The following is a 25,744-nucleotide window of genomic DNA, read 5'->3' on the forward strand; positions in this document are numbered from 1 at the left end:
TTAATTCTCCTGTATGGGTACAGGGGGCGCTGTGCTCTCATGTCTCACTAAATCACATCTGTCTGCTTTGTATTACAGTCTGCGAGCGGATATGCTTAATGTAATAACCTACTGGAAGTTTCAGTGCCTCATTCTGAATTTCAACTTTTGTGTGAGTAATAACACTGGCATTCACGCTCATTGGCATAACTGATCAGACTCTTATCAAAAAGGTGCAGCTCAAGTGACATTTGGAGCCTCCAGGGGCCTGGAGAAAATGAAACTTCCTGCGAATATTTGAAAGATTAAGGCAGAGAGTCGGTACCAGTGAAATCTTTGGGTGTTATGCGGATAACACGACATGGCAGCACACAGCTTTTCAACACCTTATTTTATTGTCCCAACATTCAAAAGTACAAATAATTCAAACACAACAGTTTTATGAAAAAGAAAAAAACATTTACAGCAAGTATTTTTTTTATCCATATTTTGTTTCCAGTTTCAGAAATGACCTAAACTAGCAAGGATAACATGAAGTCATTCATCGCAGTAATTTGATTCGTAATAAGAATAAGGATAATGAGAATAATATTAATCATAGTAACAATAATCAATAATCGATAGATAAGTAATAACATAAGTAGGAGAGACCAGCCTGGTCCGGTGAACTTTTTTTTTTCTTTTTTTTCGTCTTTTTTTGTCTTTAAAGATTTATAGATTTCTCAGATAGTAAACAAACACATTTCAGGAGAAAATGAATTATGACAAGAGCCTTGTTCCTCACTTTGCCTTCCCTCCTACACTACTGGCTGATGGGTTCCTATTGGCAGGCTGCCACTATAAGGCGCTACAGGGGGAGAGACACTGCGATATGGGCTCGCACTATAGAGGCACGGCCCCGCGTTTCCAACACGCGTCCTAAACGCTCTCCCGTGCAGTCGTCCACGCTCAGACACGCGGAGGGTGATGCCGTTAACCAAAAGAGGAGGACGTGATTTGTTTGTACATCAGAACAACATTCTACTGGGGTCGTTGCATAATTCAAACTCCCAGCTGCAGCGGGGTTTGAGAAGGGCCGTGCCGCCGCCGTCCCTCAGAGACGGAGCAGAGGAGGATGGATGGCAATGTAAGACTGCTCATGTAGGTGACTTTCGTATTTTGCGCTCTCCAGCATTCACACCGGTCTTAACAAGAGCTGAGCTCTCTCCATTCAGGAAGTTTACCTCTCAAAATAGACTATATCTTAGAAAATATATAACAGGTGTCATCTATCAAATATTATCTTCTATAGCTATTTTTTTATTTGTTTGTTTCAACCAGTACAATCAGAGTCAATGCATTTTTTTGTCTTTTTTTTCCTCTGGAGTGTTTAAATGAAGGTGGTTACAGTTCAGATGAGACGATGAATCGTACTAAAACAAACGGACACATATTGATCAGTTAAATTAGGGCAGCAAAGCCTGACGTGATCCATGAGAAGAAACTACATTTCAGACCCACATTTTTGCATAAAGTTTAATCACAAAGCAACGGTAGTGTGTGGAGGGAGGGCGGGAAGTGGCTTTTAAAACTACACAAACTTATCACAGGTTATATTGAACCAGAACAACTGTTATAACATTCTATTAAGACTAAACTTTATTGAAAAAGATTTAAAGATTTATGTTTAACAAGACAAGAAAAAAGCAATAGCAAATTGAACTATCGGCTAGGTTATGCATAGCGAGTAACTGTTTCTATTAATAAGGGAAGAGCCTCACCAACCCTCTTGACATTTTTTTCGTTTTTGACTTTTAAATTTTTTATATTGTAATTTTGATATATTGGTACAAAGCACAAACGTACTAAAATTTCTCAGTGCACAGGACTAATGGAAGAGCGTCTCCCCTAGTCGTTTGTTCCCTTTAGCTCAGAAAGACCCCCCCTCCCTGTACCAGAATCACGCAAAAACACAGACAACATAAGAAAGAAACAAGTAAATAAATAAATTATCGAGATAAATAAATAATTTAATCAATGAGACAATCAGTCAATCAATCAATAAATAAATACATCTTTTTTTTTTCTCAAGAAGCTTTTTGTTCGATTTCTTTTGCTGCGGCGGTAAATGAAATAAACCGATCCAATTTTTCTGTTCTTTTTTTGCGCTTTTTTTGTTTATCTTCACAAGCGACATGACAACATATTAAACAGGATTCCTCACAAGTTTTCTAAGTAACTGAACCATCACTTCATAAAGTTTTCATATGAAAAAAGACAACCCTGAACGAAAAACAGTGACAACTCAGGTAGATATAGATATTGGAACAGAAAATGTTGACTATATATCATCTATTTGTACACAACAAAGAAAGACACAGTCATAATAGATCCTTTGAGGAAACGAATACTAGACTAACAGAACTAGCTAATTATCGCTGAATTTCGACAAACGCTGTACACTCAGCAAATAACCTAGAAGTAAGCAAGCCAAAAGGAATTCGTCGTCTTCAAGGCCCGAATTTGTTTATCTGGGGTTTCTCCAGAGCAGACGGTGGCCTACAAGCGATGACGATTTCGAAAGAATAAACATCAACCAAAGAAGAAAAACAGCAGCGTAATATAATGCCAACATCGAAATTTTCTTTTTTTTCTCTCTAAACAACACGAAGAACAACAAAGTTGGATATTTAAGATATGTGAACCATGTAATATAGCACCTACTGTTGATCGCTAAAGGAAGTACATCTCGAATGCGATATCACAAAATCATAGCGAATTAAACCAAACCATGTTCTGAATGGAGAAAGAAGTGTGTGTGGGTGTTTGTGTGTGTGTGTGTGTGTGTGCGCGTGCTTTTGTGTGTCTTTATTACTTATATCCCAAATATACGGATGGTCTAAAGTAAATGAGTAGACGATGAGTGGCCTTGCTTTGGGCTCTTGACTGTGAAGATGTGGTCGGCCTGGGAAGACCCCTCTCCCTCTCCTATTGGGTATCGCTGTTGAATAATTACTGCTATGAAAAATTACCTGCCTGAATTTGCATCCCTTAGATAAATTCTTCCATCTACAAAATTCTTCCATCGCCAATACACGGTTCTCCCCGAAAAACAAACAACCTTGGATCCTAAAAAGTACCACGGCAGAACGAACAAGACAAGGTGGCCCTGACCCCTCCCCCCGTCCCTAATTAGCCAGTCAAAATATTTTTCTCTTTTTTCAAATCCAGATTCTTGTAAAAATTCTTCAATAATTATTTTAATCATTATTTATAAAAATAGATCTTCTTTCTCTTTATTTTTTCATTTTTTCTAAACGCATTTTCAAGCAAAGAGATTTTCTCTTTGGCAACAGTGTGTGTGTAGATTTTTTTTTTTTGACGCAACGTGTCATCAGGAGCTCTAACCCGTCCCTTCCCTCGCCCCTTCCCCCTGAATCCCCCGTGAGGACAGACGTGTGTTTTGTTTGCAGTACAAAACCAAAACTATGCTAGAAACATCTTCTGCATTAGAGAAAAGGGATGGCCTCATCCCTGTCAATTCATTTTGGGGATCTCTAACAATTTACACCAAAACAAATGAATGAATGATCACTGATTTTTTTTCTTCTTCTTTTTTTTAAAAAGAGCCCCCTCCCGTTTTCGTAACTGGGAGGCGTTATTCTAACGACAGTGGATCCGGATTTAAAAAAGAAAGAAAAAATCCTGAATCGACACCAAGAGAGTTCGATCTAAAGAAGGACGTTTTCTTCTTCAAAATAAGGGCGGTCTGGTTTTGCTACTGTTTACAGAGAAAAAAAAAAGAAAAAAGTAAAGACAACCACAATAACTTGAAAAGATATACAACAGAATCCCTGTACCACTTCCAGGGTCTCCAAATAATGAATTTTCTCAATTTGTCGTTTTTGTAATACTTAGGCAACATTGGCTTATAGGTCCAAAGTTATATTATAAGCCATATCCAGTTCTTTTTTTTTGTGGGTTTGTTGGTTGGGTGTGTTCCTGTTTAGAGTAGCTGAGTGGGCAGAGGTGGGTTTTTTAGTATTAGAGGAGCTGTAAGGAGCTACACAAGTGGTGGGAAGGGAGTTCAGGACTTGTGGGTCTTGTTGGTCTTGAAAGACACTTGCAAGACACGGTCACCCAACCGGTACCCATTCAGACTGGCGATGGCCATGGCTGCTTCGTCGTAGTTCGTCATGGTGACGAAACCGAACCCCTTGCACTTGTTGGTGTTGAAGTCGCGGATCACCTTGACATTGTTGACGGCGCCAAACGGTCCGAAGAGCTGCCACAGGACACTCTCGTCCGAGTCTGGGGACAGATTGTAGACGAAGATGCACCAGCCTGTTCCTGTGTGACCGGGGATATTCATCCCTACTAGACTGGTCATGCTATCGATGGTGATGGGAGAGAACCTGCAGGACAAAAGAGAGAGTGAGGAAGATGAATAAGTCGAGCTGCAGCAAGCCAAGCTTACAAACTGTGTCTTGAATGGGCACACAAGCAATTTCAGCAACACGATCTTTCCAATGTATCACTTCGGAGTCTAAATATCTGCTATGTTTTTCAAGCGGGATGCAACTGGAGGGCTTTTAGAAAGCCGACTGAAAAGGCTGCGCTCTAGAGCTGGCTGCAGGGGGTCACGCAAAAGCATCGCACGCAAGCACAGGCTGCTTTTCCTGCACGGATCTATTGGGAGACTAAATTGCAGGAACTCTGCACATTAATACCTTCGAAATTCATCAGAGATTTTGCATGCAAGCGAGTAAATCTGCTCTCATTCTCCTTGTAATCTTTCCATTCTTCCCTTTTTTCCCCCTCCCTCATGATACAGAGATTTGAATGCTCAGTTGATTTCACTTAATTGCCTTTCCGCTTAAAGGAAATTTCCACTTTAAATAAAAGGTAAATTGGATAAAAGGTTCATTTCGTGTGCCACCTCTCAAGGAATGACTATAGGCATTATTGGGTGTGCTTTAATTGAGATTTCCGCTTTGCTGCCGCCGCCGTTGCTGTCGTCTTCGAATCCGAAAGGTTTGGGGAGGGGGATAGGAAGCTGCCAGTGAGCAGAAAATGGAAGCGGCTCTTTCCAGCCAGCAAGCACGGGGAACAGAGTGTATTCCACCCACACCCTCTGCCGCTCCGCAGTGTGTGACTGTGATCGATAGCACTGCACGGACTACAGGGCCGGCCAATTCCCTGCTTCTTGTTCTGCCAAGAATTACTCAGACGTTTCATCTGCGTTTTAGCTCGTTCGTCCTGGCAGAGTCAATACATCTGTCTCTTTCTTTTGCTTTTGTGTCCTGTCGCTTGCGTCTCATTATGTAAATGAAGGGTATAATGGTAAGTCGGCTCACTTTGCGGCGTGTGACAAGCAACCATCTCATGACTTCAATTATGCTGGTATTTCTGTGTAAATAATGAATCCAGTGCCATTATTTATCGAATATGGTTTCATGGTAATTTGGATGCCAGTCATCTGCGGGCAAGCGGGTGAGGGTCGGACTAGCGTATTGCTGACACAGAGGTGTCTGCTGACTACTAGGGCAGGGCCGAGCACTGTCTGTTGTTCAAACTAAGGCAAACAGTTGGACGAGGAGTTGCATAGCAACAAGCGACTGACCTAGAGCCATCCCACCCTTTTGAGCTGCCCACCTTCACCTAGCAATGCTCACATTTTCAGACTAGGCTTTGTTCATTAATTACCTTCTACGGCATGCTCTGCGAGCATGATGACTTCCCAACCCCCTGTCGGTTTCATCTCCCCTAAATTTTCCTCTCCGGAGGCTTTGACAGTTGATCGCGCTGAGTGTAAATAAAAAGGGATCTTTCATCTCGTCATTTGTTTTGAAAGATACAGATGCCTCTTTTGCATATACTGTTTTATTGCTACACTTCCTGTCAGATTTTGCCCGAAAAGGCTGGTTGTCTTTCTAACAACAACTGTTAGAATGGTTCATTCTGATCAGCCTGATATGCAAAGGACTTTTCTAGAAAGAGAAGAAAACTAGTGAACGCAGAGCCTTTAGTCTTTACAGGGAGCTATCTGTATAAAAAAAGAAGTGTACAATGCACAACCATTCATGCTACTCCCTCCATCTGAGCCTTGAGTCTTTGGTGTTCGAGGGACATCAAAGTGTTTCATTACATACTAAAATATGCAACAAAATGTCATAAGCACTAAAAGATGTTCAAAAGAAGCCTTTTCACTACATCCACAGCAGCACAAAGCAAAAAGAACATGAGCAAACCCAACTGATCAGAGGCTCCTAAACCTGCAGTGAAACACTACATTTCCTGCAGGGATCCAGGTGAGCTGTCACCCCCTCCGTCTCGCTCTAGACCAGCTCACTCAAACCCATAAAATTTATGAGAGCTTCTATCTATCCATACATTTTAGCTGTTAAACCCAATGCTTTAGGAATATACATAATTTTGTTTAGTTGTTGTGTGTAACCCTGAGCTGGACGGAGGTACGGCTTCAGCCCCTGAATCCTATGGAAGCCACGCCTCAAAACAGGAGCTACACACAATTAAACACAAAATACCAAACGGAACTCAAAAAATTCATTACCATCATAATCAAACACTAAAAAATTATAACAAAATACTTACACTTACTTTTTAGGGCTACTAATTAGAAGGTTGAAATAAATAATAAAAAAATCAAGTAAACAATAGGAACTAAAAAAACAAAGGGAAGGGAAAAGCCTTCAACTCAACTGAACTGAATGCATGTGATTTTCAAAAAGAAGGGAAAAAATAGGATAAAAATCATACTGTCAACATGGACATCTGGCATTCGGTGAAGTTTTAATTACCTCTTAACGCCATAGGCCATATTAAGCAAATTGTCCAGCCTGTAAAGAGAAGGAGGGTTCTGGGGTTAATGCCAGGCAGATGGTTGACTCACTCAGTGGAACTAATGCTACATCCCTGCCTTACTGAAGGAAGACGCCCATCTAGCGATGGGCCATTACGCTGTGCTGCCCCATCAGGCATCTCACAGAGTCAATCATACATCCAAAGAGCAGCAGGCTTGCAGCAACACTAATGGTAAAGAGGCCACTTGTATGCCCACCCAGTTGGGAGTGTTGTTTAGTGTAACAGTGCTGCAGTCCTGAAATATTTGCCACTGCGTCATATGTATAAAAACTTGCTCTAATTGCCTAGATCACTTAAAAAGATGGTTCACCCAAAACTTTTTCTTTTTCTTTTGAACACAAAATAATGTTGGAAACCAGTAGCCAATGACATCCATCTATAGCATAGGTCTCAAACTCATTTCCTGGAGGGCCGCAGCTCTGCACAGTTTTGCTCCAACACTAATTAAACACTGCTGATCCAACTAAGCAAGGTGTTCAAGACTACTAGACACTACTAGATCAGCTGTGTTTGATTAGGGTTGGAGCAAAACTGTGCAGAGCTGAGGCCCTCCAGGAATTGATTTATGATCTCTAGAATCTATAGAAATCATTGGCTACCAGTGTCTAATATATTTCAAAATGTCTTCTTTATTCAAACTAGTTTAGAGAGTGAATAAATTATGACAATTTGCTGTTTTGGGTGAGCGACCACTTTAAGAACTTGAACGGGAGGTTGAACTATAACTACATGAATGATGGACTTTTTGTGTACTGCTAATTATTATTAATGTGCGTGTCTTCTTTAATATAAGATAAAGGTTTAGCCCCTGAATCTTGTGGAAGACACGTCTAAACATCAGGAGCATGCATTCTACATTCAATTGACCCTCTTTAGGTAAGATTTTTTTTTGTTCTTTAAATTGGCACACACAAATACATCTTTATGTGTTATATGGATATGGAAATGTAATTTCAAGTATTGGCAGTTTGATTTCATGTGTGTAGTTTAGTATAAACTTTAGCGGATGAATTATATATATATAAGAACTTCTTTGGTCACTTTTGTAAACATTGTGGGGTGGGAAGTTGAATTCTAAATGAATGGTGATTTTTTTGTAAACTGGTAATTATTATTATTGTGTGTGTCTTCTTTAATATGATATAAGATAAAGGTTTAGCTCCTGAAAATTGCGGAAGACATGTCTAAACATCAGTAGCATACATTCAAATGACCTTAAGGTAAGATTTTTCTGTTCTTTTTTATATGTTATACTGATAATTTAATTTCGGTTATTGTTTCATGTGTGTAATTATTGTTTTGTTAGTTTAGTATAAACTAGTGGATGAATATATATATATATATATATATATATATATATATATATATATATATATATATATATATATATATATATATATATACAGTATATATAACGTATTGTATTACGTTAAGTATATATATATATATATATATATATATATATATATATATATATATATATATATATATATATATATATATATATATATATATACATTTTCAATCTATTTTGCCATATTTTGAATCTATATTGCACGATTAAAGAATGGTCAAGAGGGATATGAGCAAATTAAAAACAAAAACTCAAAAAAGGAACAAAAATGAATCATACAAACAAGTATTAAGAATGATATATCAAAAATGAACCTCTGTGTCGAAATAATATGCTAGTGTTATGGATGAAATTGGTCTGGGGCCATCTTTCAGCCTATTTGAAAACATTAATATAAAATGACATTTCAATGAAGTTGGGAGGCAGGATGTAATGCAGCATTAACTGGGAGTGCCCTTTTTTCCTCCTGCTGTCTCTTCCGTCTGCGCTCTCTCTATTAGCCCCAGTGACCCACAGGGCCGGTGTATTGCGTTTTCCTTCCACGTCAGTCATTCTCGTTTTGGGCTCCCGTCTGTTTGGCTACTCTGCGACCTCCGTCCCTCACTCGGCCCTGTCTCATTTCCTATTAAAGCCGCTGTAAGATGGCCGACAGGGCTAATTACTGCTTTCTCACATTTCAAGCTGAAGTTCTGCAGACAAACACACGTGTACACATGCTCGCCCTCCCTCTCCATGATGGGTCAACAGTTGGTGACTCTCCCTTCTGTGAACTTGGAGAAAAAGCGCAGCCAAAATGAAACGAGGACATTCAGTGTGTCTAGTCATTAAGATGCCAATTAGCCAATTAGGGAGGCAGGTTGCTTTGTGGGTAAATGAGTTAATTGGAGAGAGGACTCCGAGGTGCAAGAGCAGGCGACGTGTTAGATATATGCAGGCATGTCTCAACCCGACTCGGCCCGGCCTACAGCTTTTCACACTTCCTCTCCAAACACACACACACAACACAATGAGGTCTTTGTAAGGCCCACTAATACATGCAAATGGAACTCATCCTTTTCAGATCTCTTGAATAAAAAGTGCTTGTGATGTATGAGGAATTAATTACTGATTTCTGTCATCAGTATTGCTGTGCGATGCTAATTGCTTGACGAGTCCTGTTTGTCTAAACAAAGGATCTTTTGCTTTAAAGTAAACATCACATTGACGGTTCATCTAGACGAGAGTGAGAGAGTGTAACTCATCTTAAGTATTTTATATTTGTGATAAAACCGAGTAATGAAATAATTTGAATCACGCTCTTGAGCTGTACTTTAGACTTCCTGTTGCATAGTTCTATTCATATGATTGTGAACATACAAGAGCAAAACGTCCCAACATATTAGTATTGTTTAAAGGTTTTAGTATTATTATGTGTCATGTAGAATGTATCATTATACACAGCAAGCATTTTTTGTTTTTTAAAAGATGTCCAATAGACATCTAAACATAGTCGTCTTGGCTAAAACAAGGCTAAATCTGGGGTGTCAGTGAAAATCTAATAGACGTGTAAGAATAGGCCACAACTAGACTAGTCATCAAATAAACTGAAATTAATGACTACACATATAAACTCTGTCTAATCTGTCTATTTGATGACTGGTCTAGTTTTGGGCTATTCTTAGACATCTATTAGAATTTCACTTACAGCCCAAGTTTAACCTTGTTTTAGCCAAGCTGTCTACATTAAGATATCTACAGTATGACGTCTATTAAACACGAAAATGTTTGCTGGGAATTGTCATTGATTTACAGTACTTTTCAAATGTTTGTGGTTAGCAGGTTAAAATGAGTTTCTTATGCTCAGTAGGTTTGATCAAAAACACTATAAAACAGTAATATAAAATATAGTTTATTCTTGAATTTCAAGAAGCTATAGGTGAGTCCCAAATCGCTTACTTATGCACTATTCTGTTCCATTTTGTAGTATAAATAGTGAAAGTAGTGCATTGACACTGAATTTCTATAAAGATTAAGAGCACCTTTAATACCTGGATTAGTGGTGTGGAATGTTTCACACACTCAACGGCAGCTGCTTTGCTCATGTAGAGCAAATATATAAAACAATATATATCAAAACAACAGTTTGAAACAGTAATCCATGCTTTATGACCACTCTGTTAGATTACTGCAATGCACAGTATGTGGGGAGTAACAGGTCAGCTATTGCCCTATTGCAAAATGTGCAAAATGCTGCAGCATGCCTATTAACTGGTACTCGCAAATATGACCACATTTCCCCCATGTTAGCTTCGCTTTTTTGGTTGCCATTGAATTTTAGAATACAGTATGAGATTCTTTTATTTGTTTTTAAATCTCTCTTACCCCACCTTACTAACTGGTTATTTTAATCTATATGGCTTTTTGGCTAGTTTAGCTATATTTTATCTTGTATTTTATATACTATTATGCTTACTTTGTTGTATATGTCTGTACAGCACTTTGGCTCACTGTTTTCTAGTGCTCTATAAATAAAGTCTGACTTGACTTGACTCATGTAGCGGAAGGGGCAGAACTGATGTTGGATTATTTGTTTTGGATTGTGAAAGCAAAATTCTCCTACGAGAGCGATTATAGCGTCTTCTGATAGTGAATGCGGTTATACTCATGGCAGGTATTATTTGATAGTTTGGTCATTTAATTCACTAATTTGGCAACCGACAATCGTCACCTGGGAAGAGGTTTGAATTTCCACTTAGTAAAAAAACACATTCCATTTGGGACGACACTAAATACATATACTTTGCAGTTGAGTGTGTAAGTGCATAAGTACATAGTGTATAGTGTGCCATTTAGGACGCAGTTTATGTCTCCTGTCTTGATCCATGAGAAATCATTCTAATAGGCCGACTTGGTACTCAAGAATAATTTAGATTTATCAATGTCTAAAACATTTAAACTGCAAAAAACTATTTGTGGTAACAATTCTTTCAGAATTAACTAATCGAAATGTAAAGAGAGAGCGTTTATTTCAAATAATACATTGTAACATTATTATACATGTAATTTCACTAATCAATATAATGCATTTTTTCTGGACAAAATAGAACTCAAAAAGGGTGAGTTGATTTGAGAAGTTTTTATAATCTGTTAATTGACACTTATATTATATAGTTTTTTTTAGAAGCCCTGGAGTATGACATCATATCATCTTGCAGATATTTATGCAAACGTTTAACTTTCAATAAGCTAAATGGCTAAAACTAGCACTATCAATATACTACATGCAATGTCAGCTTGATTGTCAGTTGATATCTGCTGCTATTAAGCAGTAATCTTGCACTGCAAGATGACCTCATCTGTTTTGGCAGGCTTTGCCAGCTCGAAGTTCATAAGACGTGACTCATGGCTAATGTGAATTAGCCTCCGAGGGAAGTAGATTTTAAGCAAAGTCCTAGCAAGTCAACGACAGGATCAAAAGGTGTTGTTGTTGTTGTTGCCGCCTCTGACTAACTATATGTGTAGTGAGGACGAACGGCAGGGAAAATTTACTTCACATTGCCTTTAAAAAGGTTGAGAAGCACTGCCCTGGGCTGTAAAGGTGTTAGCTACAAGAGTGAAGTTATTGCTGGCCTGGCTGAACTCAAATGAAAGGAGCAGATGTGAAATGAAAGAAGGGGAGGATGGGATATGAGAAAAAGAAATCAGAGGGACATTGTGAACGACAGAACCCCACTGTCTCTTATCAGTCCTTCGCTTCGGTTTCTTTTCTGAATCTCATTTTTGTTTTTGGGAACAGATATTCCTTGGTGGTGACATGACACACTCTACAGGTAACACTTTCACAATCCAGACATCTATTTTGCTTTTCTATTCCACCAATTTTTATGTGATTTTCAATAGAAGTTATGTAAGAAAGTGTACATATTACTGTAGGCTGACTGTAAATTTACCTGAACCTCTGCGCTTGGTGGTGGAGGGGTCCTGGGTAGCGGCGGTTGGGGGATTGGTACAGCTGCGACAGTAGTGCCTGGCTGGTCTTCTGGCTGGGGTTGTTGGCAAACTTCACCGTAATGGGCTCGGCGGCACCTGAGGGCTTCTGTCCATTCAGACCCTTGATGGCTTCCTCCGCTTCTATCCTCTTATCAAAGCGAATAAAGCCCACACCCCGCGAGCCACCTGTGGGGCCAGCACACCAAAAACAACACACCATAGGCTTACTGGTTTTATCCAGCCTGCAACAGTGACATGAGTCCTTTTCACAGTCACATTTCAGTTTTTTAGAAACATTAGTGAACAATTTGAACACTATGATTTGTGTTCTAATACCTTCGGATTAACCAACAGGAAACATGTTGGACTTGTTGATTTGGAAAGTCTAATACTATTGAAGGTATTTTTTTGTATTTTTTACTCCAACAATGTACAACAATGTTTTTTGGTTGGTTTACCTACAATGTAAAGAAATATGACAAATACAGAAATGTGAAAAGGGCCCATTAAAGAAATCAAAACTTACAGTTCACACTTTCATATTGTTTCTACAGAATATTGCAGTCCTTATTATAAGTGCCAACAAGTGATTTTTAGGAAACTTGCTGTGAAAAATGGCATTTTCACATTGATACATTGCACTTGAAAACATGTTGTCGTACGAGATACATTCAAATACATGTTAATGCCAGGTGGACACAGTAATGGGGATATACCTTTTGTTCATAATTTTGTACAAGTTCAGTTTAAAAACTGTCATCCTGTTCTCACCTAAGTGACTAAACATGTCAAGTGGCTAAACCTTGCTTTAAATTAATTCGTAAGTAAAAGCTTCCAAGGAGGACTTGCAATATAATATATAGATCATGCAAACTCCAGACAGAAATGCCAATTGACCCAGCTGGGACTCGAACCAGCGACCTTCTTGCTGTGAGGTGACAGTGCTAACCACTAAGCCATCGCTCTGGAAAAAAATCTCCTGCTCAATTTCTTTTTATTCATGAGTTTAATTCACACCTACAGATATTTGACTGAATAAGGAAAATGGATATTTGGCGTGCTGTCCAGGGAGAGGGCTCTGAGCTCGGAAAGAACTTGTTTTCTGAAAGTCAGAGATATGTCCGAGTGCAGTGTCTAGCCTTGCCTCAGAACACTCCCCTGCTGCGAATAAAATAGGAATCAGGACATGATTGGTTATTTATCAGGGTTTAGTCTTACGCTGACTAGATAAAATTATATTTTCCAATGGTGACTTAACCTTGTCAAACCATCTCAAGGGTCTTTTTTCTCTCACTTTCAACAATTGGTGAAGTTTGTTTCTGGCCACTGTCACCATTGGCTTGCTTGGTTTGGAACTTGTGGATCTGCGCATCGATGAATTTGCTCTTCAGTGTTTGGACTTTCAGTAGTGAAAATTAAACCACACTGAACTGAACTAAATTATACTTCAACTCTGAAAACTGGACTGCAGTTTCAATTAACTTCTATGTTAAACAATCTACATTGTAAAAGCGCTATAGAAATAAAGATGAACTGAACTGCACATGCTCCTCCCAAAATTTTGAGACCACATTTAAATCCAGTTGATCCTGACCGTAGATTTAAAAGGGTAAAATGGGTAGAACTTGACCTAGTTATGCTTAGGCTTAGGTTGTGGTAGGTCAAACTATTATGTCCAGAGGCATCAAGCTCTGTCCACAAGCTCTGCAGCGACACTTTCTTTATAAATCAGATATACAGTACATGGTAACTTGTTTAGACTTTCTTGCCCACACTGCCTGAGTCGAACACCTTCAGTATCAGAATGATTCATTTCTATATTTAGAGAGCGAAAATAATTCGGAAACGACAAATGACAGAGATATGCGGCCCGTGTGATGGATCCTATTGCTGGTGTCACATTATGCATATGAGGCACGATGGAATGGGAGATTCTATTGGCTAGCCACACATTCCGGTGCTGTCAGGCAGACGTGTAATTTGTTTTCTTTTCTTCAAGAGAGGATGGCAATATTGTGTGAAGATGCTGTCGCCCGCTGGTGTGGAAATTGAACGCGTGTGTGCGACGGCCTCAAGCTGTGTGGTTTGCGCCAGCTGACGGCTACACGCCGCCTCATGGTATGCAGCTTGTCCGCGACATTTCCGCGGTTTCCAAGGCGATGGGTTTGACCGCTACCTGAAAGTAACATTTAAAAGAGCCTGGCTTACTGGGAGGTCTTTTGTTGGGTTGGTTTTTAATGAGACGATCCTTCTGCTCTGGGGAGGTGCATGTGGAGATGACTTGCCAAGAGGGCAATTTGCATAATACAATGAGCGTGTATTTGCGTGCATGCGAGTGTGTGTGTCTTGCGCTCTGCTTTCTATATTGTCAGTTCGTTCTCCTCTCACTCTCTCAGCTGTCACCCGCTAGTATTGATGTTTTCTGTTGTGCTGCCTGATTGTCTATTCAAATCAGTGTCTTTTGATATGTTCCGTTCTGCAAACAAATATTTGCACACAATCTTTTCAATGCAGCAAGCTTTCATTCAGGCTGCGGCTGCATTACTCTCTTTCCTTCACAGCGTGAGTCATTCCTGACAGCTTTTCACTTTTCCCTCTCCCTTCCTAAAACCTGCTCTCTTTAATTAGACCGTCAGAAGTAAAGGATCGAAAAGCATGCATTATTCCGGAGAGTTTAGGATGCACAGTTAGCTTCGTGCTCACCGTGGAGTGATGCTGAGGTCAAAGCAGAATCCTTCGAAAGTGGAGCAGAGAGAGGAAACTGGGAATGACACCTCCTCTCTCTGTTCCTCTCTCTGTCTAGAAGATATTTGACATGCAACAGCTCAAGAATCTAAAAATACAAGAGATTACACATTCCGTTTCATAAAATTTTGATCCGAAACTAGACGGCTTTTTGTTTCTGTCTGTCATTGAAAGTGTGCAGGAATTAACTGATGGATCTGACATAAACTATATGCTATCGTTGCTAGCTTTTGCCGGTTTAGGATGAACACAAACACCAGTCAAGTCCGAAAGTGAAGAGAGAAAGACGTCTCCAAATCCAATGTCTGCTAGAATCCTGTCTACTGTAATACCTTAAAATCTTTTGAAGTCAACAGAGATGTATTCTCTCCTTGTCCCACAATTTGACGGTTGGTGGAATAAATAAAAAATGACAGGAAATGTTTTTTATTTAATTTCTCTTCCTAGAAATAAGTACTGTGTTCTCAAAATGTTTGCTTTAAAGCTCCCTCAAACCTACTTTAGCTAATTAGATACAGTTTTCTTACGCCTTACATCTTCAAACATGAAATGAAGTCATTGGTTTCACACTAATTGAAGTCATTTTAAATGGTTATGTTAAGAAAGTCCTATACGCATATTACTTATATACTAAATTTCTTTATGCTTGGAATACCAGTAGCACAGTTTTAGTACAGTATGTGCACTAACATGCAGCTACATTGCATTTACCTAAGAAAGCCCTCTGTAAGTTAAGGTAAATACATCAGTTAACGTTAGGCTTAATTGTAGGTTCAGTACCTATTTATTATCAAATTATTGTAATTATTATAAGTACTTGCATTAATAAACCTCGCCACTGTCGCGACTGGCTTGCTTAGTTTGGGACTTGTGGAGCTGCGATGGATTTGCTCTTCAGTGTTTGGACTTTCAGCAGTGAAATTTAAATCACACAGAACTGAACTAAACAATATGTGATCTGCAGCAGAGCACAGTGCAATATGATGTTTGCTGTAGCAAGTATATTATCAAGGATTGAGTATTGAGAAATTCTTAAAATTTGACAATTACATAATTTTTAATAGAATTTTGCCAGCGTCAGGATGTGGACACTGTTTTTGCAGTCTTTATGAATAGATTACATCAAAAGAACTTGAGTAATCTTGTCAAACTATACATCAATCTAAAGCTACAACCCTCAAGTATCGATTGTAGCTAGTTGTGTTTCAATGGGAAGTTTATAGAGAATGTATTTCCTAAATGTAAGTTGTACAGAAAACGCTTATTAGATATGGAGCATAGACACGCATTCATTGCTGTACTTCACAGTTTAATTTGAATGGTAAGAATCCTTAGAACGACATCGCATCAAACACATTTAGTCCACCAACATGATAGTGTTGAATTATGAATGGTTATTCGTTTGTTTATGTCACAGTTTCTTCTGGAGACCAGGTGTTTACATTGTTTACTATGTAACTTGCGCATGAAAATGCCGTCTTTGTTGTAAAAAGCAAGTTGATGTCATAGCTTACAGTGTTACAAATAATATGAGGCCACAAACTGAATAAAAAGTCAAAATTGTAGTTACTAAAATCTAAACAAAGCAGTCGAGTGTTTTGACGTTCTATATTTGCTATCTGTAAGTCACTTTTAGCCAGTAGTTTACTTCCTATTTTGACTGATGGAGAATTTAGCCAATGGCTGCATGATTTTTTCGACTTATGGTAATGTTTGTTCATCTATTGGACACATTTTTATTTTATTCATTCATTCATTTTCTTTTCGGCTTAGTCCCTTTATTAATCCAGGGTTGCCACAGCAGAATGAACCGCCAACTCATCCAGCATTTGTTTTATGCAGCGGATGCCTTTCCAGCCGCAACCCATCACTGGGAAACACATTCACACACACTACGGACAATTTAGCCTACCCAATTCACCTGTACTGCATGTCTTTGGACTGTGGGGGAAACCGGAGCACCCGGAGGAAACCCACGCGAATGCAGGGAGAAAATGCAAACTCAACACCGAAACGCCAACTGAGCCGAGGCTCGAACCAGCGGCCTTCTTGCTGTGAAGCGACAGCACTACCTACTGCGCCACTGCTTCCTCATTTTTATTTTATTGCACTCTGAAATTGATTTGAGGCAATAAAAATGATGTAGAATTCCAGTTCAAATTTAAATGCGGGAAGTTAATTTGAAACTATATAAGTTTTAAACTAAAAAGCAAAGTTTGTAAAGACTTTGAATATTGAACTGACAGATTTGGCACTACTGCATAATATGAATGACAAACTAATAATACAGATAGTATAAATATATATTTTTTCTGTGCCCACTTGAAGTCACACCTTAAAAAAATGTGTAGAGAAGAGGGTTGATTGTGCACCAACGCAACTATAATGAAATCGTGATGGGATTTCAGTTGCCTCCTGTAGAAATACTGCTGACCATTGTCATTCAGGCTGCAACTCAGCGAACAGCTGACGATCTATGAGATACCTGCAGAATCTCTAAAAATTAGGGTCCTGAAAAAATCTTGCATTTTAATAGCTTAAAAAATGCAAACGGACACCTTAATGTTGACTGTGCTTTACTTTTTTCTTTTCCCTTCGCTTCCCTGACATTACCATAATGAGCCTGCAGCCGTTTCTATAACAGGCTGCCCAAACAAAGCAAGCGGCCGAGCTAAAACTGGAGACACAGGCACCGCTAGCTCCTTTTTAGCGCTTATCATGAACCGACCAGAGTTACGGCTACAATGTGCCGGTTAACAGCACTATTCTCCCGGTAATCACTCCAACCTTACGTAACTTTCTACCTGTACTTATCTCGGCTCAGCACACATGAAGCCGGAGAATGCTGAGTTTAATAATAACCGTGACACATAGAGCGAGCACACAAGAAACAGTGGCAAGAGACTGCCATAGCCGGCCTGACAAAGCGCTTTCTACCGCACACCCACTGCTCTGGTCCTCGACACTTACAGCGTACAGGAGAAAACGAGAGAGAGAGAGAGTTCTCTGGGGAAAAAAGCGAAAGCTCAGAAAAGCTTGTCTGTTAATGAAAGCCTTCTCTCCTCTTTCTGAACATAAGCACCTCTCCGTTGTCTCTCATTCTCTCACTTTTAAGTGGCTGTGCCAACTGTATGGAACATTTATTAAACTAGTGCTCTAAATATATTATGAGGGAAAAAAAGCATACACCTCCTCGTCGATGCTTTTGCCTAATCAGAGAAAGGAGAGCGACGTCCTCGTTTTATGTAACTTTTAGTCGCTGCCGCTACAGATGGTGTTTGAAAAGGCTTAGAAAGGGAGGTCTTTGAAGACTGGAGCAGCTCTTTGCCTGGTTCTGTCGGCGCACTGCTATAAATCCATCTGTTTGTCCTTGTGTAATTGGAAGCCAAGGCAGCAGTGTCATGACATGCATTGCGATGTCTGGTGGAGCATCTCTGTTCATTGTATACATCACAGATTCTTTGTGTTTTACAGGCCTTGATTTGGACACTTGTCTCGGAAGGATGGCTCAACTGCATGTGGACATTAAAAACCGCTACTGACAGTGTGCTCGCATGGTATAGTTAATAGAATTCAAGTCATGCAAAAATATCAATGAGCAAGAAAAGAAACGAGACGGAAGAAAAGGAAGCGTAGCAGTTTAAAAGAGGGATTTCCACAAGTACCTCACGGGAGCGAAGTCGAGGCAGTCGTTTTTCACTTAAGAGCTGCAGCTTGTAGGAGCTAGCGTTATGGATCAATTGTATTTGCTTTCATTGATGGGACATGTATTGACTGCTAAGCGAGGCTTGGCGGAGCCTCTCTGAATATTTAACTAATGATCAAAGGGCCAAACCTTACTCCACTAAGGTTACACGCAAGGTTTAAGTACTCATTGTATGAATTCAGTCAAATGCTCATAAGCGGATTCAAATCCCTTTAATTTAGTCACATTTTCCCAATATACTGAAAACAAACAGACGCACCCTAGGGAACAAGTTATATAAACGAAACATGTGGGAAGAGGACTTCCATGGCAATATATTATCTTTTCTGTGAGGGTGAAGAGAGAAAATGCTTCCCTAATGGTTACCAAGAAACGTATGACAAGGATGCATGATGTATTATTATTTTGAAAGGGAAAGCCACTGTTAGTTTATCATGCCATATGTGTTTGTCTTTATTAATGACTTACGGTGTTATTTCAGGATGCTGTGCTTTTCTTGAAACTGGTGCATAGAGGAATATGACAATATGAGTCTCAGCTTAAATGATGCTCATTTTTAAGCATGTGAGGGGCACCAGACTGACAAAAATCAGCATACATAATACTATCACACCGAGTATGTTCATGAACATTGATTCTAGTTGAGTTTCTGCTGTTTTTTCTTCCACAAATCCTTTTGGTGTCCTAATTGCACTATACAATCCTACAGGGTTCCCATACTTCTTGAAAGTACTTGAATTTTAGACATGCTGTATGGATTTAAGGCATGGAAAGTACTTAAGGACTTACACAGGTCCTTGAAACTGCTTAAATTAAATAAAAAAACAAAAAACAAAAAAAAAAGTTAATGGCATTATTTCAACTATTGTACAGTGCTGTGGTCAAAAACAGAACGAAAAAACGGAGCAATTCTTAATTGAAAAATCTTACATGTAAATCTTGTACAATGACAAATCACTTGCATTTTATTAATATTTTACAAACCGCATTTCAATATCACCAGTAATGAATTTAACACATTTTATTAAACATCTACATTTCTGAAAATTACTTTGACATTTTTAACGTGAATATTAATCGTAAGTGAAATGTAAAGTGCAGTTAGGACTTTCGTGGCTCTACATATGTCAGCGTATGAATAACATATCAAGTGGCTTGATTTAAAAGTTAATAATAGTTTGAAAAAGTCCTTGAATCTGGTGTCCATGAAAGAGTGGAAACCCTGATCCTAAACATTGTACTCTTTTTAAATTTTTTTTATTTTGTGTGCATTTAATACATTTTATTTCAAATGAAATTAATTTTAATGTGTCATCAGAATTTCAATTACCATTACCGTTACATTTGAGTATTTCAAGAAAATACTGAACTTTATGCATAAGCATTTGTACACGTTTCCCTTTTTAGATGCAAAGTTTATGGCAGTATAGTAGTTTGGTATAGTACAGTAGTTGATTTACAAATATTATTGGAATTGTCTTTGATAATATTTGCAGTTATTTATTGTCCATAAAAAGTATGTATTATTTCATTTTGTGTCTCCTTTAAATAGGGCTTGGCGATTTGGCCAAAAATCCAAATCTCGATTAATTGAACATTTTAACTTGATTACGATTAATTAATTTATTTTTGCTTATTTTTTTGCTCTCACAGTCCACTGACAAGTTTTGTACATTAAGTATATTCACAGTATATTACAAGTGAGAGATTTTTGAATGAAGGGTGCATTACCTGATTTTAAAATAATTGAATGAAACAGACACTATTTACTGTCTATGATTATTTATTGAACATAAACATTAAAAAAACTAAATTAATCTACTAAATTAATTATTATTATGAATATAAAATTATATCATATATAATATATAATATTATATATTATAAATCAATTTGCGCCACCCATGCTCGTCATCATTATCTAATCAATCACAAAGCCTGCGCTACGTGTTGTTGCGACGTAATGTCACATTTTTTGAGAGGTACGCAGGTATGCGAACCATACTGTACGTGTGCATTCTACGCAGAAGTACAAATCAGTCTTACCAGAATGTGACTCTGTGAGTCCTCTCGTGGTAGGGAAACTAATTGAAAAAAATCGACCTGGAAAAATTTGATTGATTATAGGTTCTGGATGTCAATTACGATTACTTTTTTGATTATTCACCCAGCCCTACTTTTGAAGGGATAGGTCAGCCCAAACATTTTATTTTGTCATAATTTACTCAACCTTCTAAATGTTCCAAACATGTTCCATTTACTTTTTCTTGTTGGACACAAAAGAAGATTTTTTGAATGTTGAAAACTGGTAGCCATTGACTTCCATAGTATTTTCCCCTAACTATTTATGTCAATGGCTAACGGTTTCCAACAAAAAAAAGTAAGACTTTGCAAATCCAGCCTTCTCCGCCTAGACTGCAGCTCTGCACGAGAAGTTTGGCCAAAGGAGAAATGGTCATGCCCAACTGAGCTTGGTTTTTCTTGAATTTTTTTTTTTCCTTCACTTTCATCAATTGGTGAAGGTTGTTCCTCAACACTGGCTTGATTGGTTGGTTTTGCTCATCGATGGATTTGCTCTTTAGTGTTTGGACTTCCAGCAGTGAAATTTAAATCACTGAACTAAATTAAACTAAACTGAACGTCAACCCTAAACTGTATCAGTCCAGTTTTACTAGAACTTCTATGTTAAGCTGCTTTGACCCAATCAACATTGTAAAAGCGCTACAGAAATAAAGATGAATTTAATTAAATAGTGAGTTTATTTTGATTTTTGGACTCCCACTCCCATTAGTGTTTTTATGGGATTACTCTTTTACACTAATTTGCCTTTCAGCATTCCTTCTCCATGTCTGACATGGCTGTTTGGTGACGCTAATGACCTCAGCATTCTCATGTTGAGTCAGAGTCTGTACCACAAATTGCTTACAGTGGTGTTGCAGTGATTGTGCTATCAGTTCGTGTCAGCATATAGATGAGTTGATCTGAATTGTCAACATTCATTTGAATTTTTTTTAATCTATTGACTGCTCCTGATTAACATATCTAATCCCTCTTTGACTTCGCTCTCGTTTTGGACGATGCAGAATCCCTGCTTAGCTTTCAAGGCTTCACAGAAGAGTTGCAGTATTTGCTCAATGTCTCTTAATGGCAGCCCTTCGATCAGTGCAGCTTCAAAAAGAAAACACTCCTCGTTCCTTAATCACTAGCAACTCAAGTTTAATTAATCATTAAGCTGCCTCCTGTGGACTCTTTTCTCACGGGAAGCCTTCTTAGGGCCAGAGGAAGGATCCGTGTCAAGGGAGGAAGGCCTCTGTGTGTGTGTGTGTGTGCATGTGGCCGTGTAGCAGCTCTTCAGCAGTTCTTCAGAAAGGGTTTCGGCATCACTAGAATGTGGAGTACATTTTCCTGTGGCTTATGCGATATTGTTTGCATGGTGAGTGCCGTTATGAATTATGCAGTCGGGAAAAGTATTGAATGTTTAAGAAATTCAGCTCCATGACCATTTATATCTTGGTCGATTTATTCATGATGTTGGATGAAGGGTAGGCCAAGGAGATGACTGGATGCTTTAAAATAGACTCATCAGTCATTCCATGTCGTGGACTTGTTTCTGATCGTTCCGATTTTCTGATGATTCTTTAGGCTGGGATGCATCTTCATGACCAGATGCAAACAAGTAATATGCACATACAAATACCAGTGTTATAGGGCTGTACAATACTGGGAAAATCTGACATTGTGATGTTTTGTTTTTCTGCAATCTATATTGCGATATGAATACAATTTCACCAGATGACTTAAATAGCTCTGTTTGATAAGAATTTAAGTACAGAAATTGAATAATGAAGTGTACAATACCACTGCAAAGTCTTCAATGTATAAATAAGTCAATAAAATTTTTGTTATTCAAGTTTCAAATGGTACAATTTCTTGTGCCTGAATGCTTTTAACTCTTGATATGCCCATATAGTCACAGGCATTGAAACACGCAAATGATAAACTTTTGATCCTTTATGATAAAAGTTTCCAATGACTACATGTTCTGAACTGTGGTTCCTGGTCAAATATAATCCCAATGTAACATTGGGGATCCTGCTATGTGATTATTGCGGATGCACACATTGCGATATCGATGCTGAAATGATATTTTGTGCAGCCCTACAGTGTTATATTAGATGTTTTTTGCATTTGTTTTTGTAAATTAAGTTAGTAATCAAAAGTACATTGTTTTGCAGTTTTTGTTTTCACGAATCCACTAGAGGCCGCTGGGTATGATGTTTAAGATCTCAAATTTCTCTCGCCAGTGCCATTCGTGCCTGCTGTTTTTGCATAAATCCACCAGAGGCTGCTGTTGAATGACTGACTGACTGATCGACTGACCCACCGTCCTCCTTTCCTTTTAAAAAGCAATCCAGAAAAAGCCTTATTTTTACTGATTTATTATTTTAGATTTTACCACATTCTCACTCTGTTATTTACTTATTTATTTTTTTTGGCTTAAACTTAAAACTTTTTTTTTTTTTTGACTTAAACCCTGTCGTTGTGGTTTCTCTTTGCGTCTCAAGTCCACTGACATGCATGACGATCAGAAGCTGGTAGCTTAAACTACTTAGCCTTGACTTAGTTACTCATATTTTTTAAATATCTTTTTTTAATGTCAGATGCATTAAAAACACACTGTAATTTCATATCAACTTTGATTAAAGGCGTTGATCAACTTCAGATGTTGACTACTGTGTTTTATGAAATATAGTTTAGCTTGTTTGTTTGCATGCTTTAGGTTAAGAGAAAAGTGGTCCCACTGATACCTGTGACCTGGTCGACAAGAATGCGGGAAGTGATTATCCGTCCATACTGAGAGAAGAGTTGTTCCAGCTCCTTCTGGGTCATGGTCTTGGGCAGTCCACTCACATACAGATTAGCATCACGAATAGAAGCTGAGCTAGGCCGTGCATATGACACCTGTAAGACAAAACACACACAAACACACTTGAGTCTTAACTGTGATCATGTTTCTATAGTGGCAGGATTTAAATGAAGCAAACTGTTCAGGGTATTTATTCAGCATTTTTCATTGGCAGTATGTTGCATTCAGATGCCAGAGGTCATATATTATTTTGTCTCACACAGTGCTGGTGGTCTGTATTTCTGAATTGACCTGGAGCAGCTAGAGACTTCAAAAAGACAATGCCCCCAAATCCTCCACTTAACAACAAAGGAGAACTTATTATAATATTTTGAATAGGAACAAGTTGCTGCGAGGGATTCTCTGTGATCCGTGCTCATTCGCAGATAAGGGATATACACATGACATCTAAAGCGCTTTGCAAATTGTTTCACAGGAGGAATGAAAATGTAAATTCAATATTAGTGTGCAGCACCTCTAACCCTGTTTCTAAAGAGAAGTGATGCACCTCAGAAATTATACACACAAGTACAATGGTAGAAGTTCATGAACCCCTTTGAACTGCAGGCATAACTGTGGTCTGTTTTGAAAGACGTTTAGATGGAGCAGCAGTCCAACAGTCAGTCAACAGAAACGTTTGATTATTACAAATATTAAGTAAACCTTTAGTGTGTTCTATTCTATTCTATTCTATTCTATTCTATTCTATTCTATTCTATTCTATTCTATTCTATTCCATTCTGTTCTTAAGTGAAGTTTTATAAACTAATTTCGAGAGGAGAATGGATTATGATTGATCGCGGCAGGCCTCTCATCCGTAATCAGCAGTAATCCAATCAGATTGATTCAAGGCGGGAGCATTGGGCTCAATTATTTCCGAGCTCAGGGTTCTCTCCCGGGACAGAATGCCAAACCTGCTATTAGCGTCAAGCATATCTAAGTGTGAACTCTTGAAAAGACATTTTTTGAAAATTCCAAATACATTCATTCATTTAATTTACTTTCCTTTGGCTTAGTCCCTTTATTTATCAGGGGTTGCCACAGCAGAACTGTTAACTAATCCGGTGGATGTTTTACGCAGCGGTTTCCCTCCCAGCTGCAACCCAGTACTGGACACCCATACACTCTCACATTCACACACATACACTAAGGCCAATTTAGTTTAACAAATGGGCTATTTCCACAGCTAGTGTTTTTCAGCCAATGATGAACTTCCAGTGAAAGCTTTATGTGACTATTTTCAATCTCATAAGGTTCCTTTTACAGCATTGATGTTGTAATGTAATTAAAATACAATCAGTTAAATAGACTTAAGCATCCATTTGGTTTTTAAAGTGTAAAACATGACGAAAGAGCGTTTAAACGCAGGTGCCGTCATTAGCCGCAGGCTAGTGCAGAAATTCCATTGAAAATACTGGGGTAAAACTAATATAATATATTAAAGATATGGCACGGAACAATATAACTTAATGCCTCTTGTTTGACCTGATGCCCACTTCATATCATATCTCATCCAAGCAGTGAAGATGTTTTTTTTAAAGAAATCAGATCTTAAATGTGGCGATTTTGTATGGGATGACAATTAACCAAAAGCCCTAGGGCTGGCTGACTGAAGTTAAAAGTCCATGTTGACACCCCATTCACCTATATTGCATGTCTTTAGACCCAGAGCACCCGGAGGAAACCCACGCCAACACAGGGAGAACATGCAAACTCCTCACAGAAATCCAACTGGTCTTGCTGTGAGGCAACAGTGCTTACCAATGAACCACCGTGCCACCTCAAAAAACATTTTTTATAATATTTTTTGAGATTTGTTTTTTTTAAATCTTTACATTTTTTATTTGCAGAAACAAAAAAATGGTAAAAATAACAAGCATTTTTATTTGTTTCGATTGAAAATCAGGGTTATTCCACCAAATATTATGCTCGTAACATTTTTTGGAGTATTATGTAACCCAGACATTTAAAGCATTACATTGACAACGTACAGCACCTTGTTGTGAACTGCAACAATTTCTTTCCTTCCATTTGATCATTTATGAACATGTTATATCAAAGTCCCCATAAGGCAAGTCATCAAACTCGGTGGCTATCTTTGAAACACCTATCAAGCATTATGCTCAGGCGTTCTGTTTGAATAAGTAAACATCAAATTCTCCAAAAATGCATGCCAAGCCTATGATTGAATTTTATATTAGAAATCGCCAATAAAATTAAA

General features: G+C 38.3%; 1 protein-coding gene across 6 annotated transcripts in view; it reads right to left on the bottom strand.

Annotated features, from left to right (window-relative positions):
• Positions 1-355: 355 nt before the first annotated feature.
• The window catches only part of elavl4 (ELAV like neuron-specific RNA binding protein 4), a 111,138-nt gene continuing 85,749 nt past the window's right edge, over positions 356-25,744 (bottom strand). For 5 of the 6 annotated variants that reach the window (XM_056463890.1, XM_056463887.1, XM_056463884.1 and 2 more), the window contains 4 exons: positions 23,426-23,579; positions 12,127-12,352; positions 6,780-6,818; positions 356-4,373 (listed from right to left, as the gene is read on the bottom strand). In XM_056463890.1, coding sequence (XP_056319865.1) covers positions 4,046-4,373; positions 6,780-6,818; positions 12,127-12,352; positions 23,426-23,579 — 747 coding nt within the window. In that variant the 3' untranslated portion in view covers positions 356-4,045. The remainder of the gene's footprint in view (positions 4,374-6,779; positions 6,819-12,126; positions 12,353-23,425; positions 23,580-25,744) is intronic. The other variant, XM_056463886.1, reaches the window with a different exon arrangement.

This window comes from Danio aesculapii, chromosome 8, assembly GCF_903798145.1.
Source record: "Danio aesculapii chromosome 8, fDanAes4.1, whole genome shotgun sequence".
In the NCBI taxonomy this organism is placed as follows: domain Eukaryota; kingdom Metazoa; phylum Chordata; class Actinopteri; order Cypriniformes; family Danionidae; genus Danio; species Danio aesculapii.